Source organism: Camarhynchus parvulus, chromosome 29 (genome assembly GCF_901933205.1).
Source record: "Camarhynchus parvulus chromosome 29, STF_HiC, whole genome shotgun sequence".
NCBI lineage: Eukaryota > Metazoa > Chordata > Aves > Passeriformes > Thraupidae > Camarhynchus > Camarhynchus parvulus.
This window is the reverse complement of record NC_044599.1, coordinates 609,626-624,831: the sequence shown is the minus strand read 5'-3', so window position 1 is coordinate 624,831 and position 15,206 is coordinate 609,626. Positions and strand designations below refer to the sequence as shown.

Below are 15,206 nucleotides of genomic sequence, written 5' to 3'. Positions count from 1 at the left end.
TAAAATCCACTCCCAGGGTGCCTTTTCTCATCCCTGCCTCTGAAAATCCACTCCCAGGGTGCCTTTTCTCACCCCAGCCTCTCTAAAATCCACTCAGCCATCCCCAGTGTGGGGTGGGCAGAGTGGGGGCCATAGCAGGAAAGGGGTCCACGCAGCCTCTTCTTCCCTGGCTCCGGAGCCTCTTGGCCCTGGGGATGCTCCACAGCTTTTTCCTGGCTCCAGGCGAGCGCTGAGGAGTTGTTTTGTTTTGTTTTGTTTTTCTGGCTGCTGCCCGGCCTCCCTCTCCCCCAGCAGCCCCCATCCCTCCCTGCTCCGTTTGTTTTTGCAGGGACTGAAGCAAATGATGCGGACAGAGATTCCCAGAGCTTTCCCCTGGGCTCTGCTCCCTCCTGGGGGTGTCTGGAGCAGCCCCTCCTTCACCTGGGGTGCCCCAAGCCCTTCCCACCCCTTTCTGCGTGCCCCAAATCCCTTCCTACCCGTTTTTTCCCCCCAATCCCTTCCCACCCCTTTTCAGGTGTGTAAGTGGCACTGGTTTGGGTGTATAATGGGCAATTTCAGGTGTGTAAGTGGCACTGGTTTGGGGTGCAAGTGGCACTGTTTTGGGGTGTAATGGGCAATTTCAGTGTGTAACGGGCACTGGTTTGGAGTGTAATGGGCAATTTCAGGTATTTGACTGGCCCTGTTTTGGGGGTGTAACTGGCCCTGTTTTGGGGGTGTAACCGACATTTTGGGGTGTGTAACCGGCAATTTCAGGTGTGTAACTGGCGCTGTGTTGGTGTCCCCACGGGACACTGTTTTGGTTTCACCCTCCAGGGAGGTTGCGCAGGGAACACCTTCGCTCCAGAGCCCTTCTCCCCCACGACACCAGGGAGAGGCACCTGCAGCGCCCGGGGTCCTCCCCGGAGGAGTGGCACTCGCAGGAACCTCCTTCCCCGGCTGACAGCGGCAGGGAGGCTCTGCCGGCGGAGGATGCTCCGTGGCAGATCCCCCCGGGTATGAGCCGTGTCCCTCGGTGTCCCCGCAGCTGCCGTGAGCCCGTGCCCCTCCCCGCGGGTGCCCCAGGCCGTCCCCATGGACCTGCGCATCGGGCAGCGCCTGCTCAAGCCCCAGGACACGGCGCTGCTGGCCCTGAAGCAGCAGCAGCTGCAGCACCAGCTCTTCCTGGCCAGCCTGCACCAGCAGCAAGTGGAGCAGCTCACCCACCAGCACGTCAGGGTATGGGACGGGGCATGGGGGGCACACACCCCGCTTTTGGCAAGGTTTGGGGCAGGATTGGGCGCTTCGGAGGGTGAATTTTGCCCCCAGAGCCAGAGTCAGGGCTGGCTTTGAGCTGCCCTCTCTGGGCAGGGATTCGGAGGAAAAGGCTGGAAATCCCAATGCCACATCCAAGGAGTTGTGACCATTTCCAGGGAGTCATGACCATTCCCAGGGACTTGTGACCATGCCCAGGGAGTCGTGACCATGCCCAGGGAGTTGTGATTGTGCCCAGGGAGCTCTGACCACATCCAAGGACTTGTGACCATGCCCAGGGAGTTGTGACCACATCCAAGGAGCTGTGACCATCTTCAGGCACTGAAATCCCGCCCTGCCTGTCCCCAGGGCTGCTCCGGGCTCAGGGCAGGAGTCAGTTCCGTGGATCAGCTGGGATTTCCCTCCTATCATAGATTTTTTTTTCCCCCTTTTCTACTCAACAAAGATTTTTATTTTTTGCCGCGTTGCAACACGGCAGACGTGCCCAAACACCCTGAGAGGAGGCAGCGAGTGGGAACAGACAGGTTTTGACTTTTACAATGTCCCCAGGGAGAGCAAAGCGTCCCTGGAGACCAAAACGTGTCAGGTTTGTTGTGATGGAACAACTTGACACGTTGCAGTGAGCCAGAGTGACACAAGGGACTGTCCCAGACCTGCTCTGTCCCCGTGTCCCCCTGCCTGGGGCCAGGGAGGGGTCACAGGGCTCTGGGGGGGTTATGGGGGGGTTATGGGGTCCCTATCCCACAGGTGACCATGGAGAGGTCACAGGGCTCTGGGGGGGTTATGGGGGGTTATGGGGTCCCTGCCCATGTCCCTGTCCCACAGGTGGCCATGGAGTCCCCGCACCGCGAGGCTGAGCCGGGCCAGCAGGAGCAGGAGCTGCGCCAGATCCTCAACAAGGACAAGAGCAAGAGGAGTAAGGGGGGCTCAAGGGAGGGGGCTCGGGGGAGGGGGCTCGGGGGGTTCTGCCCTTAGCCAGACCAAGCTCTGCCTTCCCCTGGGGGAAAGGGCTGGGAGAGCATCCCCAGAGCGGGGCTGCAACCCCGCTGGGACCCCTGGGCTGGGTTTGCAGCCCCCAGATGGGGTTTGCAGCCCCCAGATGGGGTTTGCAGCACCCAATCTGGGGTTTTCAGCCCCCAGACTGGTTTTTCAGACCCCAGAGTGGGTTTTCAGCCCCCCAATCTGCGTTTGCAGCCCCTCCCAGCCGCGGTCTCCCGGCGCCCTCTGGTGCCAGCGCTGGAGGAGCCGCCGGGGGCTCGCTCCCAATTTTGGGATGCGCAGGGCTCCACATCGCACCTGACTAATTATTAATCGGTTAATTAACTCGCGCTCGGAGGTGCCGAATGCCGGCACAGCTCCGTGGAGTGTCCAGCTGTAAGAGCAGAGCGTTCCTGCTGGGACAGATGGACGGGGAACGGGGTGGGAGCAGAGCCGGCTGTGCCCCTCGGGGGTCCCCGGCCATCCCCAAGCCCTGGGGTCGGGGTCCTGCCTGCAGGGACCCTTCAGAGCCCCGTGGGGTCACCGTGGTCACCGTGGTCACCGTGGTCGCCGTGCAGGTGCCGTGGCCAGCACGGTGGTGAAGCAGAAGTTGGCCGAGGTGATCCTGAAGAAGCAGCAGGCGGCTCTGGAGAGGACCAGCAACGCCCCCGCTGCAGCCCTGCCCTACAGGTAAAGCAGCTGCCCCCCAAAAGGAGCTGCCCCTGCCCCAAACCTGCCCAGGGGCAGCTGAGAAGGGGCCCTGGCTTCTCCCCGCAGGTCTCTGGAGCCCCTGGAGCCTGAGGGTCCCTCCCCTGCCATGCTCAGCACGTTCCTGTCCCCCGTGCCCAGCACTTCTCTGGACACCCCCGAGCACTTCCCGCTGCGGAAAACAGGTACAGCTCGGGAATGTCCCCGTGTCCCTCCTGGCCTTGGGAGTGTCCCCGTGTCCCTAAAGACCTCAGGAATGTCCCCGTGTCCCCGGCTGGAGCTGGCCCTGGCCCCACAGAGCCCGCCCAGCTGGGGCCAGCACTGACCCTGTCCCCGCAGCGTCCGAGCCCAACCTGAAGGTTCGGTGCAAGCCCAGGAAGTGCCTGGAGCGGCGCAAGAACCCCCTGACCCGCAAGGAGAGCGCCCCCCCCTCGCTCAAGAGGCGCCCGCCCGACGCCATCGGTGAGGCCTGGACGGGCCCGGGGGGACCCCGGGGCTGGGGGAGCTGGGACAGCTCCTGTGTCACCTCTGCCTGGGGACAGTGACACCGGGGTTGGTGTGTCCTCCCCAGGGGCTGGGACAGCTCCTGTGTCACCTCTGCCTGGGGACAGTGACACCTGGGGTTGGTGTGTCCTCTCCAGGGGCTGGGCTGGGGTGGTTTGGGACTGGGGAGCCTGGAGGTGCTGCTGTGGGATTTAGGAGCCTGGAGGTGCTGCTGTGGGATTTAGGAGCCTGGAGGTGCTGCTGCAGCTGCTCCTGCTGCCTTTGGAGCCCAGGCTGGACCTGCAGGGCTGGAATTGCCCCAGGTCTAGCGTGCAGGGTTCCCACCATGGAGTGCTGCCTCCCGAGGGGGATTCGGCCCCAGAAGGGTGGGGGGCAGCGGTTGGAGGGGCTGTGGGGGGGCTGTGCCCTCACCCCATGTCCTTTCCCCCCCAGACTCGTCCCCCAGCAGCAGCAGCACCCCCGTGTCGGGCTGCAGCTCTCCCAACGACAGCCTGCCCGCCGAGCACGCCGCGCTGCCCGCCGCCCCGGGAGGGGCCCACGAGGTCAGCCCGGGGGCTTTGGGGTCCCCTCTGGGCTCGGGGGGGGCACCTCCCCAGCCCTGAACCCCCTGCCCGGAGCTGCCTCTCCCTGCATGCTGGGCTGCCCTGGGATGCCCTGGCGTGCCCTGGAGTGCCCTGGGCTGTCCTGGAGTGCCCTGGGATGCCCTGGGATGCTCTGGGATGCCCAGAGATGCCCTGGGATGCCCTGGGATGCCCTGGCGTTCCCTGCTCCGGGATGCTCTCCCCAGCCCAGCACTTGTCCCACACCCACCCTCCTTCAGGGTGCATTTCCCCTCCGCTGTCCTGTCCCGTGGGTGTCCCCAGGCTGTCCCCATGTCCCTGTCCCTGGCTCCTGGCTGGGAGCAGGGCTCTGATGGCTCCTGTTTGCTGCAGGCGCCGCTGGCGCAGCGGCTGCTGATGCAGGAGAGCTCCCTGGCCCAGTTTGCCCTGCAGAGCGCAGCCTCCCTGCCGGCCATCACCCTGGGGCTGCCGGCCACCACCGGCGCCAGGGTAGGTGCCCGGGCTGGACCCCAGCACCGGGTCCCTTCCCTTGGGGTTTGGGGCTCCTGGTGCTGCCCACGGGCACGGTGGGGACAATCCTGTGCCCTCCTGGTTCTGTGTCCCTGTGTCTGTCCGTGTCCTCGTCCCTGTCCCCTGTCTTCATCCCTGTCCTTTTCCCCATCCCTGAACCTTTCCCTGTCCCTGTTCCTGTCCCATGCCTGTCCTTTTCCCCATCCCCGTCCCTGTCCCTGACCCTTTATCTGTCCCATCCCTGTCCCTGTCCCCATCCCTGTCCCTGTCCCATCCCTGTCCCCATCCCTGTCCCCATTGCTGTCCCTGTCCCATCCCTGTCCCTGTCCCCGCAGGGTGACACGGAGCGCCGGGCGCTGCCCAGCCTGGCTCACCGGGTCCCGGTGCTCAATGGGCCGGTGCTCCCGGGCTCGCACCAGCCCGTCTTCATCCCAGCCAGCCTGGAGCAGCACGAGGCCGGCAGCGCCCTGTCCCCCCGGCTGCAGCCCGTCATCATCCTCGAGCCCTCGGTCACCCATGCGCCGCTGGTGGCGGGTCAGTGTCTGCCTGGGGACATGGGGACAGCGACAGGGACAGTGACAGGGACAGTGACAGGGACAGTGACAGGGACAGTGGCAGTGGCACCCAGGCAGGGAATAGATTGGTTTTGTTAACAAACTGCTCACAGCAGGATTGCTTTCACGTGGGAGCTGCAAAATGCTGGCTTGGCTTAGAAGAAATGACTTCTAAAATCAGCCAGAGAAGGCCTGATTTTGAGAGGCCTTTCTTTATAATTTCTATATTTTATAATATTTTTATTAATTACTATTTTATAGCATTATTTGTATATTATTATATTACAATATAAATATAATATAAAATATAGGTAATATAAAAATTATATCTTTACATTATTAATATTTTGCTATTAATATAAATTAATATATTATTGCTATTTGTATTATTTTGCTACATATTATTTTGTTATTTTTATTTTTAAAAATTTATTTAATTTTTAAAAAAATCTTTTACATCTTTATGTTTAATAACCTTCCTGCAACCCCTCACTGTGCCACCCTGCAGTGCCAGGCCTGGGGGCCGTCCCCTTCTCCTTCGCCCCGTCCCTGGTGCCCGCGGAGCGCCTGGCGCTGCCCGGCCAGCACAAACCGCTGGGCAGGACGCGTTCGGAGCCGCTGCCGCCCAGCCCCAGGGCCGTGCAGCAGCACCTGCTCTTCCAGCAGCACCACGCGCACTTCCTCGAGAGGCTCAAGCAGCAAACGCACCTGGGCAAGGTGAGAGCCGCCGGGCAAAGAGAACGGGAACGAAAAACGTGGGGGAAAGAATTTATTGGTGTGTCTTTGTATCTAATTGCAAAATGCTGCTTAAACCTGTGAAGAAGACGGTGAAGGACTAGCTTCTGCCTTTAAACTTCAATTTTATTTTATATATATAATATATAACATATTATATATAACGTGTATATATTATACATTATATATTATATATTATATATTATATATTATATATTATATATTATATATTATATATTATATATTATATATTATATATTATATATTGTCTATTATACATTATATATTGTATATTGTATATAGTGTATTATATATAACATATTATATATAACGTGTATATATAATATGTAATATATAATATGTAATATGTAATATATAATATATTACACATATTTTTATATTATATATATTACTATAATATATAATATATAATATATAATATATAATATATTATATAGTATATAGTATATAGTATATAGTATATAGTATATAGTATATAGTATATAGTATATATAATGTATATATATAATATATAATATGTAATATGTAATATAGAATGTATTTTATATTACACATTATCTATTGCATATAATACATTATATATTGCATATAATATGCTATATATTACATATTACATACAATACCTAATATATTTAATATAATATATCGATTATATATATGATTAATATATAGTATAGCTATCATTTAAAAGTTGGTTTTAGTTTCATTTTTCTCTCAACAATGTCTTATTCTGTAACATTTCTAAGTCAGTATTTTTTATCTCCTTATATACACATATATAAAAATCTAGATATCCGTTCATACACACACACACATATATATACAAATAGAAGTTTATACACAAATGTATACTCCGTGAGCGTTTGTTAGACTTGAGGAATTTCCTGGCCCTGTGTTTTTCACGGCGCTGGCCGCTGTCCCCTGGCTGCAGCGCATGGCCAAGTCCAGCGAGAAGCCCCGGCTGCGGCAGATCCCGTCCTCGGAGGACATGGAGGCCGAGGGGAGCGTCCCGGAGGCCGCGGCCGAGGCTGCGGAGCCCAGCAGGGCCCGGCCCGGCAGCAGCGGGAAGGAGATGGGGCAGCCCCAGGAGGAGCTGGTCCTGCAGCAGGTACGGCGCGGAGGGGAGCGCTGGGGACGCGGGACCGCGCCTGCCTGGAGCCCGGGCAGCTCCCAGGGACAGGGGCAGAGCTGCGGCCGCCGCTGGTGGCAGCACAGCTGGGTATTGTCCCCGAATTGCCGGGCGTCGTCCCCAGACTGCTGGAACTTTGTGCTCACCTTGCCGGGCTTCGTCCCCGAATTGCCGTGTTTTGTCCCCGAATTGCCGGGTTTTGTCCCCGAATTGCCGGGTTTTGTCCCCGAATTGCCGGCTCTGTCCCATCGCTGCTGTCACTGCGGGGCTGAGCCGGCAGGGAGCAGCAGATGCTGGGACAGTCCTGTCCTGCTTGTCCTGCTTATCCTGTCCTGTCCTGCCTTGTCCTGTCCCATCCTGTCCCATCCTGTCCTGTCCTGGCTCCGAGCCCGGAGCAGCCGCTGGATCTGCTCAGGACACACCAAGCAGGGCTCTGTCCCCTGTCCCCCGTGCTGGGGACACTGAGCGCTGTTCCCTGACGCTGTCCTTGTCCCCAGGCCCTGCTGTGGGACTCCTTCCAGCGGGTGCAGCAGCAGCTCCTCAAGCGCCAGCCCTTGGCCGACCCCCCCGTGCTCCCCCCCGGCCACCGGCCCCTGTCCCGGGCCCAGTCGTCCCCGGCCACGGCCACCGTGTCCCTCCCTGCCCAGGACACCAAGGCGCTGGCGCTGCCCGTGCAGGAGCAGCCGCCCAAGCCACACTTCACCACAGGTACGGTCACACCTGCGGGGCTGTCACTGCTGCGCGGGGACAGGAGGGGACCTGGGGATGTCCCGGGGTGGCTCCACATTGATCCGGTCAGTCCCAGAGTTGGGAGTGACAGGAGAGAGCCAGGGGGGCCCCTTCTACTTATCTTGGGGGGCTTTTCCAGGCAGGGTTTGCCCACCTGGCCCTGGCTGCATTCTTGGGGATTGGGGCAGAATCTCCCAGGATTGGGGACAGAATCTCCCGTGGTTTGGGTCCAGAATCTCCCGTGGTTTGGGGGGGATTTTGGTCAGTATTTGGGGTCTCGGAGCCCCTGCAGAGGAGCTGAGGGTGCAGCTCTGGCGGTGCCTGGCAGGGCTGGTTTATGACTCGGTGATGCTGAAGCACCAGTGCTCCTGCGGGGACAACAGCAACCACCCCGAGCACGCGGGCAGGATCCAGAGCATCTGGTCCCGGCTGCAGGAGCGGGGCCTGCGCAGCCGCTGCGAGGTGAGCTCAGAGGGCTGGGCCCTCCTCCGTCCCTCCTGAACCCATCCCACACCTCCTGATCCCATCCCACCCCTCCTGATCCTACCTGATCCCACCCAATCCCTCCTGATCCTACCTGATCCCATTTCATCCCTCCTGATCCCACCCAATCCCTCCTGAACCCATCCCATCCCTCCCAATCCCACCCCTCCCCTCCTCCCCCAGTTTGTCACCATTTCCTGGGTTGTTTCCCTGCTCTGCCCCTCTCCCCCCCGGGATTTGGGCTCTGCTGGATGCTGGGCGCAGGGAAGGGCTGATCCCCCCAAACCAGCGAGTTTTACCAAGCCCAGCCTAATAAAACCCAGCTCTGGGCTGCCTCTGGCTCCCCGACTGCAATTTGGGGCTGCTCAAGCTCCAGCCCCGGGAATCCTGCTGTGACTGCAGGGGGACAGCAGGACAGGGGTGGGGGGGATCCCCTGTGTGTCCCCTCCGGTGACAGCCGTGTCCCCCAGTGCCTGCGGGGCCGCAAGGCCACCCTGGAGGAGCTGCAGTGCGTGCACAGCGAGCGCCACGTGCTGCTCTATGGCACCAACCCCCTCAACCGCCTCAAACTGGACAACGGCAAGCTGGCAGGTGGGTGCCACCCTGGGCAGGTGGGTGCCACCCTGGGCAGGTGGGTGCTCACCCTGGGCAGGTGGGTGCCACCCTGGGCAGGTGGGTGCCACCCCTGGGCAGGTGGGTGCCACCCTGGGCAGGTGGGTGCCACCCTGGGCAGGTGGGTGCCACCCTGGGCAGGTGGGTGCTCACCCTGGGCAGGTGGGTGCTCACCCTGGCACCTGTCCCCTGGCCCTGGGGATGGCTCCCAGCAGCTCCCAGGGGTGCTGGGCACAGCCTGGTCCCACGCCAGTCCTGCCTGCCCAGCCCTGAACCCCCTCTGGCCCCTCTCTCCACAGGGATCCTGTCCCAGAGGACGTTTGTGATGCTGCCCTGCGGAGGGGTCGGGGTGAGTGTGCCATCCCTGGGCCGGGTTTTGGGTTGTTGGGGTCATTGTTCCATCCCTGCTCGGGGTTATGGGGTCTCTGCTGAATCCCTGCTCTGGGTTTTGGGGTCACTGTTCCATCCCTGCTCTGGGTTTTGGGGTCACTGCTCCATCCCTGATCCGGGTTTTGGGGTCACTGCTGAATCCCTGCTCTGGGTTTTGGGGTCCCTGCTCCACCCCTGCTCTGCCCTTTGGGCAGGGCTGTTCCTTTTTGGCCCCTCAGGGCTCTCGGGGCAGCTCCCAAAGCCCCTGGGCTGCCTGGGTGGGCGTGTTTGATGGAGGTGTTGGATCAGAGCAGCTCGGGGTCCTTGGGGATGTCTGAGCATCCCACTCTGGAAAGGGATTCTGGTTCCAGACGCCCCCAGGGGCTGGCAGGAGGGGGGTCCCCACTGAGGGAGGGCAGCAGTGACACAGGGACAGCAGCTCGTCCCTTCTGAGGCCTCTCCATTCCCAGCTTTCCCTCCTGGTTTCTCTGCATTCACAGCCTCCTCCTCTCCTCCTGTCCCTGTCCCTGTCCCTGTCCCTGTCCTGTCTCTCTCTTTCAGGAAGGGGCTCCCTCCTGCTGCCTCTTCTGGCTCTGCTCCTCTCCTTGCCCGCCGTGCTGGGCACCAGCTCTGCTTTCCCTGCTCTGCCTCTTTCCCTGCTCTGTTCCCGGGTGCCCCCCCCGGGCACGGGGAGCTCCCACCCGGCCCCCAGCAGAAGAGATTTTTGACTTTCCCGGCTCTGACATGGTGCTGATGTTTGGTTAAACGCTAAAATGAGATAAACCAGGTAAAGGAGGGCGCTGGGCAGGGAGGAGAGCGTGGGGTGGCCAATGCCACCTTCGGCTGGCACAGGACACCAACCCCGGCTGGGTGAGGCTGCTGTCCCCTGGTGCTGTGTCCCCCTTGTGAGCCGTGTCCCCTCCCCAGGTGGACAGTGACACCATCTGGAACGAGCTGCACTCGTCCAACGCCGCGCGCTGGGCAGCGGGCAGCGTCACCGAGCTGGCCTTCAAGGTGGCCACCAGGGAGCTGAAGGTACGGGGGGGCCTGGCGGGGTCCCAGGGCTGTGTCACCCATGGCTAGGGGTCCCTGAGTGGTGTCACCCATGATTTGGGGTCCCGGGGTGGTGTCACCCCACAGTTGGGTGGCACTGGGGACAGGGCTGGGTGTGTGGCACTGGGGACAGGGCTGTGTGGCACTGGGGACAGGGCTGGGTGTCCCCCTGGGGTGGCCGCTCTGACCTGGCCCCTGCTCTGTCCCCAGAACGGCTTCGCTGTGGTGCGGCCGCCCGGACACCACGCGGATCCATCCACGGCCATGTAAGGCCCCTCCCTCCCCGAGGCACCTGGGGAGCCCCAGAAGCACCTCCAGGGCTCAAACCCACCCCAAAACCCCCCCTGGGAGCCCCCCCTGCCCGGGGGAAGCTCGGGAAGGGCCCGAGGTGACTCCCACCCCTCTTCCCAGGGGATTCTGCTTCTTTAACTCGGTGGCCATCGCTGCCAGGCAGCTGCAGCAGAAGGGGAAGCTCAGCAAGATCCTCATCGTGGACTGGGTGAGTCCCCAAGATGTTCCCAGGATGTCCCCAGGATGTCCCCAGGATGTCCCCAGGATGTCCCCAGGGGCAGTTCCTGCTCCAGCTCTTGTGGGAGCGCGGCGGGAACCCCGCAGTGTGCTCAGGGCTGGGGAGCAGGAGCAGATCCCAGCCTGGGGGACCCAGCCCCGGCTGCTTTGGGCTCTGCGAGGTCCTGGGGCCGCCCAGCAGCTGCCGAAATCCTCCCTGGGTGTCCCCGCAGGACGTTCACCACGGCAACGGGACGCAGCAGATTTTCTACAGGGACCCCGAGGTTCTCTACATCTCCCTGCACCGCCACGACGACGGCAACTTCTTCCCGGGCAGCGGGGCTGCCGACGAGGTGGGAGGGGACAGAGGGGACAGAGGGGACACGGCGGGACACGGGGGCTGAGCGGGGACAGTGCCCTGGGGGCTCCTTTCCCACCCCTGACCCTGCCTGGGCCGCCCAGCACGGGATGGGGATGGATGGAAAGGCAGGAAAATCCCACAGGTCCTGACCCCGCTGTGGCACCGGGCAGGGGCGACAGGACCCCCAAAATGCTGAGAGGGGGTTGGGACCCCCAGACTGCTTCCCGTGGTACAGAACAGGGGGCTGGGACCCCCATACAGCCTCCTATAGTACAGGATGGGGGGTTGGGACCCCCAAACACCGTCCTGTGGGTACAGAACAGAGGGCTGGGACCCCCAAACACCCTCCCATGGCACAGACAGAGGGCTGGGACCCCCAAATACCTTCCCATGGCACAGGACATGGGGTTGGGACCCCCAAATACCTTCCCATGGCACAGGACAGGGAGTTGGGACCCCCAAATACCTTCCCATGGCACAGGACAGGGAGTTGGGACCCCCACCTGGCTCCCCCAGAGCCTCACCCTGCCCTTGCTCCCTCCCAGGTGGGCGCTGGCCCCGGCGAGGGCTTCAACGTCAACGTGGCCTGGGCTGGAGGGCTGGACCCCCCCATGGGGGACCCCGAGTACCTGGCTGCCTTCAGGTACTGTCCCCGTGCCCGTGTGCCGTGCTTGGGGTGGGGCTGACCCCGTTCCTCATCCCTCATGTGGGGCTGACCCTGTTCCCCATCCTCTTTTCCCCCCTATAAACCTGACCGCACTCCCCATCCCATCCCCAGGACCGTGGTGATGCCCATTGCCCACGAGTTCTGCCCCGACGTGGTGCTGGTGTCGGCCGGATTCGACGCAGCCGAGGGCCACCCACCCCCCCTTGGGGGCTACAAAGTCTCTGCCAAGTGTAAGGAGCTGGCTCGGGGTGGGCTGGGACCCCCTTGGGGTCAGGTGTCCCCCCTTGGGGTGAGAGTCCCCCTCCCACCCGGGCTGGGACCCTCGGGAAGGGGCAGCCACTCCTGGGGGAGCCACGGGAGATTTTGGGGTTGGGTTTGGGCACGGGGAGGTGACATCCCTGGTGTCCCACAGGTTTTGGCTACATGACCAAGCAGCTGATGAGCCTGGCGGGGGGGGCCGTGGTGCTGGCACTGGAGGGGGGGCACGACCTCACGGCCATTTGTGACGCGTCCGAGGCCTGCGTGTCCGCCCTGCTGGGCCACGAGGTGAGACCGGCCTGGGCACAGCCCCCCATGAACCCCCCATGTCCCCCAATGCCACCACCCCCTGTGTCCCCTGGTGTCACCACCCCCTGTGTCCCCCAATGCCACCACCCCCCTGTATGCCCCCCTGTCCCCCGCAGCCGGAGCCGCTCCCCGAGGACAGCCTGAGGCAGAAGCCCAACGCCAACGCCGTGCGCTCCCTGGAGGCCGTGATCCAGGTCCAGAGTGAGTGCAAACCTGGGCCACCCCTAACCTGGGCCACCCCTAACCTGGGACACCCTGTCCTGGGACACCCCTAACCTGGGTTATGCCTGTCCTTGGACATCTCTGTCCCGGGCTATCCCTGTCCTGGGCTATCCCTGTCCCGAGCTGTCCCTGTCCCAGGCCACCCCCTGTCCCGGTGTCCCCAGCCCCACTGTCCCCTCCCACAGGTAGATACTGGGTGGCCGTGCAGCGCTTCGCCTCCAAGCTGGGCTGCTCCTTCCTCGAGGCTCAGCACCACGAGGCCGACGAGGTGGAGACGGTCACGGCCCTGGCGTCGCTCTCGGTGGCCGTGATGGTGGAGAAGAGGTGACATTCCTGGGCCTGCCCTGTGCCAGGGGGGTGGCAGCGGGGCAGGGCAGTGTCCCCACCCTGGGTGAGGTCCTGGGCTCCTGGGGACCCCGTGCTGGGCTCTTCCCAAATGGAAACCCAACCAAACCCTCCTGGGACCCCGTGCTGGGCTCTTCCCAAATGGAAACCCAACCAAACCCTCCTGGGAACCCCGTGCTGGGATCATTCCAAATGGAAACCCAACCAAACCCTCCTGCCTGGGGGTGGGGGGTGTCAGCGCGGCCAGCAGGGTCCCCTCCTGTCCCCTCCCTGTGTCACTGTCCCCGCAGCAGTGGGATGAGGGGATGTGGCCCCTCACGTGCCCGGTTCCCTCGCAGGGCACAGGAGGAGCCCATGGAGCAGGAGGAGCCCATGAACCAGTGACCCTTGGGGACAGTCCCAGCGTAGCCGGAGCCCCCGAAGATCCCGATCCCGTTTGTGCCCCTCGCTCCCGAGGCCCTGGGCGGGCCTGGACTCCTGGAAGGGACATTCCCACATCCAACAAGACGGGAGCACGGAGAGCCCCGAGCCTGGACCATGCCCAAAGCCCACCCCCAGTTCTGGGACCCCTCGAGGAGGGTGAAACCCCCCAGCCCTGCGGCACTGACCCCCCCCATCCCAGGACCCTCCTCAGGGGAAAGGGCTGGACATTGGGATGGACGCTCGGACCACCCTGGGGACGGCTCCCAGAGCCCCGGAGGAGCATCCCGGGGTTTGCTCCATGGGATGGGATCTCTGTGCCCTCTGCAGAGGTTCCCTGGCTCCCCTCGCCCTGCTGGGCACAGGGACAGAGCGGCAGGGACGGGGCCGGGAGCTCAGGAGCATCTCCAGGAAGGTCTGGGGCATCCCAAGGAAGGTCTGGAGCCCCCCGAGGAAGATCTGGAGCCCTCCAAGGAAGGTTTGGGGCATCCCAAGGAAGGTTTGGAGCTCCCCAAGGAAAGTTTGGGGCGTCCAGGGGAAGGTTTGGGACATTCCAAGGAAAGTTTGGAGCCCCCCAAGGAAGATCTGGAGCCCCCCAAGGAAGATTTGGATCCTCCCAAGGAAGATCTGGGGCATCCCAAGGAATGTCTGGAGCCTCCCCAGGGAGGGCAGAGCGAGGCCGGGGGTGGGCAGTGCCCGGGGGTCCCCCTGCCCTCGCTGAGCACTGCCCAGTTTGCACTATGGATCCTGCCAGCCCTGATGTGACCCCGACTCCTCCTCCCGGGGGAATTTTGGGGACCTTCCCCTCGAGCCCCTTCCAGCCCCCCGAGGCCCTGGCTGGGTGGGGGTCCAGCCCCTGAGCCCCTCCCCAGCTGGGGCTCCCCAGTTCCCACCGGGGATCTCCCAGAGGTGCCCAAACCCCCTCGGTCCTGTCCCCATCCCTGTCCTGGGGTGACAGGGGCAGATCCAGAGCCTCCAACCTGAGGGTTCCACCCCAATTTTCCTTTTCCCATTTCCCCAAAAGCCTTCCCTGCACCCCGAGGGGTCCCACCAGGAGCAGGCCTTGGGGACAGAGGGGACACAGAGGGGACAGGGCTGGGCGTGGGGACAGCTCCGGCCGCGGCAGCGGGAGGAGATTTTGTATAAAAACAAAACGAAACAAAAAACAAAAACAAAGAAATTTTAAAAGGAAAAAAAAAAAGGAATCAAAACCCTCGGTGTGGCTCAGGGTGGGGGTCCCGGGGGGGATGGAGGGACCTCCCAAGCTCCATCCTGCTGGAATTTACCAGGAGGAATCCACCATGCACAGGATGACATTTTCCTCGTTTTAAGGTGTTTTTGGCTCATTTTAAAGTTTTTTTTCTCATTTAAAATGCAGGGATTTTTTTTTTAACAAACAAGACGCACCAAAATACTTGAAAATATTTTTTAAAAATATATTTCACCTTTTCAAAAAAAAAAAAATCGGTTGGTAGCTGGAGTCTCACTCCACAGATAAGTTTTTGCCCTTTATTTTTCAAGCGCAATTTATTAGTTTTTGCAAGAGGGTTTTAACTTCTGAAGCCGATTTTGTTTCTCAGCTGTAAAATCCTTCCCAAACGAAGCCACCACAGCCCAGTTTTTAACAGAATTCTGATTTTTTTAAGCACATCCAGATTTTTTTGAAGGCTGCAGTCGACTCCCCAGAGCAGGGAACCCACTCCCACGGCACGTAAAAATTGGGCATTGGGTAGGAAAAGTCACTCTGGGCCTTCCTGTGGCTCCTCCGTGGAGTCTCTGGTGTGCCCCAAACCTGATCACAACTGGAATTCCTCTCCCATGGAATATTTGGGGGCTCAGGCCTGTTGCAGCCTCCCTGGAAGGGATTTTCCCCCTCTTCTTCTGCCATAACAGACAAAAAAACCTGATTTTCTTTTTGCCT

General features: G+C 60.6%; 2 protein-coding genes across 7 annotated transcripts in view; one reads left to right on the top strand and one right to left on the bottom strand.

The window, feature by feature from the left end:
* The window catches only part of HDAC7 (histone deacetylase 7), a 58,510-nt gene extending 43,822 nt beyond the window's left edge, over positions 1 to 14,688 (top strand). For 5 of the 6 annotated variants that reach the window (XM_030967172.1, XM_030967169.1, XM_030967170.1 and 2 more), the window contains exons 2-25: positions 1,025 to 1,215; positions 2,077 to 2,167; positions 2,808 to 2,919; positions 3,007 to 3,122; positions 3,277 to 3,399; positions 3,874 to 3,983; positions 4,374 to 4,490; positions 4,847 to 5,045; positions 5,574 to 5,782; positions 6,753 to 6,929; positions 7,448 to 7,658; positions 8,008 to 8,141; positions 8,633 to 8,753; positions 9,074 to 9,123; positions 10,071 to 10,178; positions 10,407 to 10,462; positions 10,608 to 10,695; positions 10,937 to 11,056; positions 11,610 to 11,707; positions 11,843 to 11,961; positions 12,144 to 12,277; positions 12,415 to 12,499; positions 12,706 to 12,844; positions 13,204 to 14,688. In XM_030967172.1, coding sequence (XP_030823032.1) covers positions 1,072 to 1,215; positions 2,077 to 2,167; positions 2,808 to 2,919; positions 3,007 to 3,122; positions 3,277 to 3,399; positions 3,874 to 3,983; positions 4,374 to 4,490; positions 4,847 to 5,045; positions 5,574 to 5,782; positions 6,753 to 6,929; positions 7,448 to 7,658; positions 8,008 to 8,141; positions 8,633 to 8,753; positions 9,074 to 9,123; positions 10,071 to 10,178; positions 10,407 to 10,462; positions 10,608 to 10,695; positions 10,937 to 11,056; positions 11,610 to 11,707; positions 11,843 to 11,961; positions 12,144 to 12,277; positions 12,415 to 12,499; positions 12,706 to 12,844; positions 13,204 to 13,249 — 2,907 coding nt within the window. In that variant the 5' untranslated portion in view covers positions 1,025 to 1,071 and the 3' untranslated portion in view covers positions 13,250 to 14,688. The remainder of the gene's footprint in view (positions 1 to 1,024; positions 1,216 to 2,076; positions 2,168 to 2,807; positions 2,920 to 3,006; positions 3,123 to 3,276; positions 3,400 to 3,873; positions 3,984 to 4,373; positions 4,491 to 4,846; positions 5,046 to 5,573; positions 5,783 to 6,752; positions 6,930 to 7,447; positions 7,659 to 8,007; positions 8,142 to 8,632; positions 8,754 to 9,073; positions 9,124 to 10,070; positions 10,179 to 10,406; positions 10,463 to 10,607; positions 10,696 to 10,936; positions 11,057 to 11,609; positions 11,708 to 11,842; positions 11,962 to 12,143; positions 12,278 to 12,414; positions 12,500 to 12,705; positions 12,845 to 13,203) is intronic. The other variant, XM_030967173.1, reaches the window with a different exon arrangement.
* Positions 1 to 15,206, bottom strand: part of ATF1 (activating transcription factor 1) — a 450,302-nt gene that overhangs the window by 269,244 nt on the left and 165,852 nt on the right. The window lies entirely within an intron of this gene.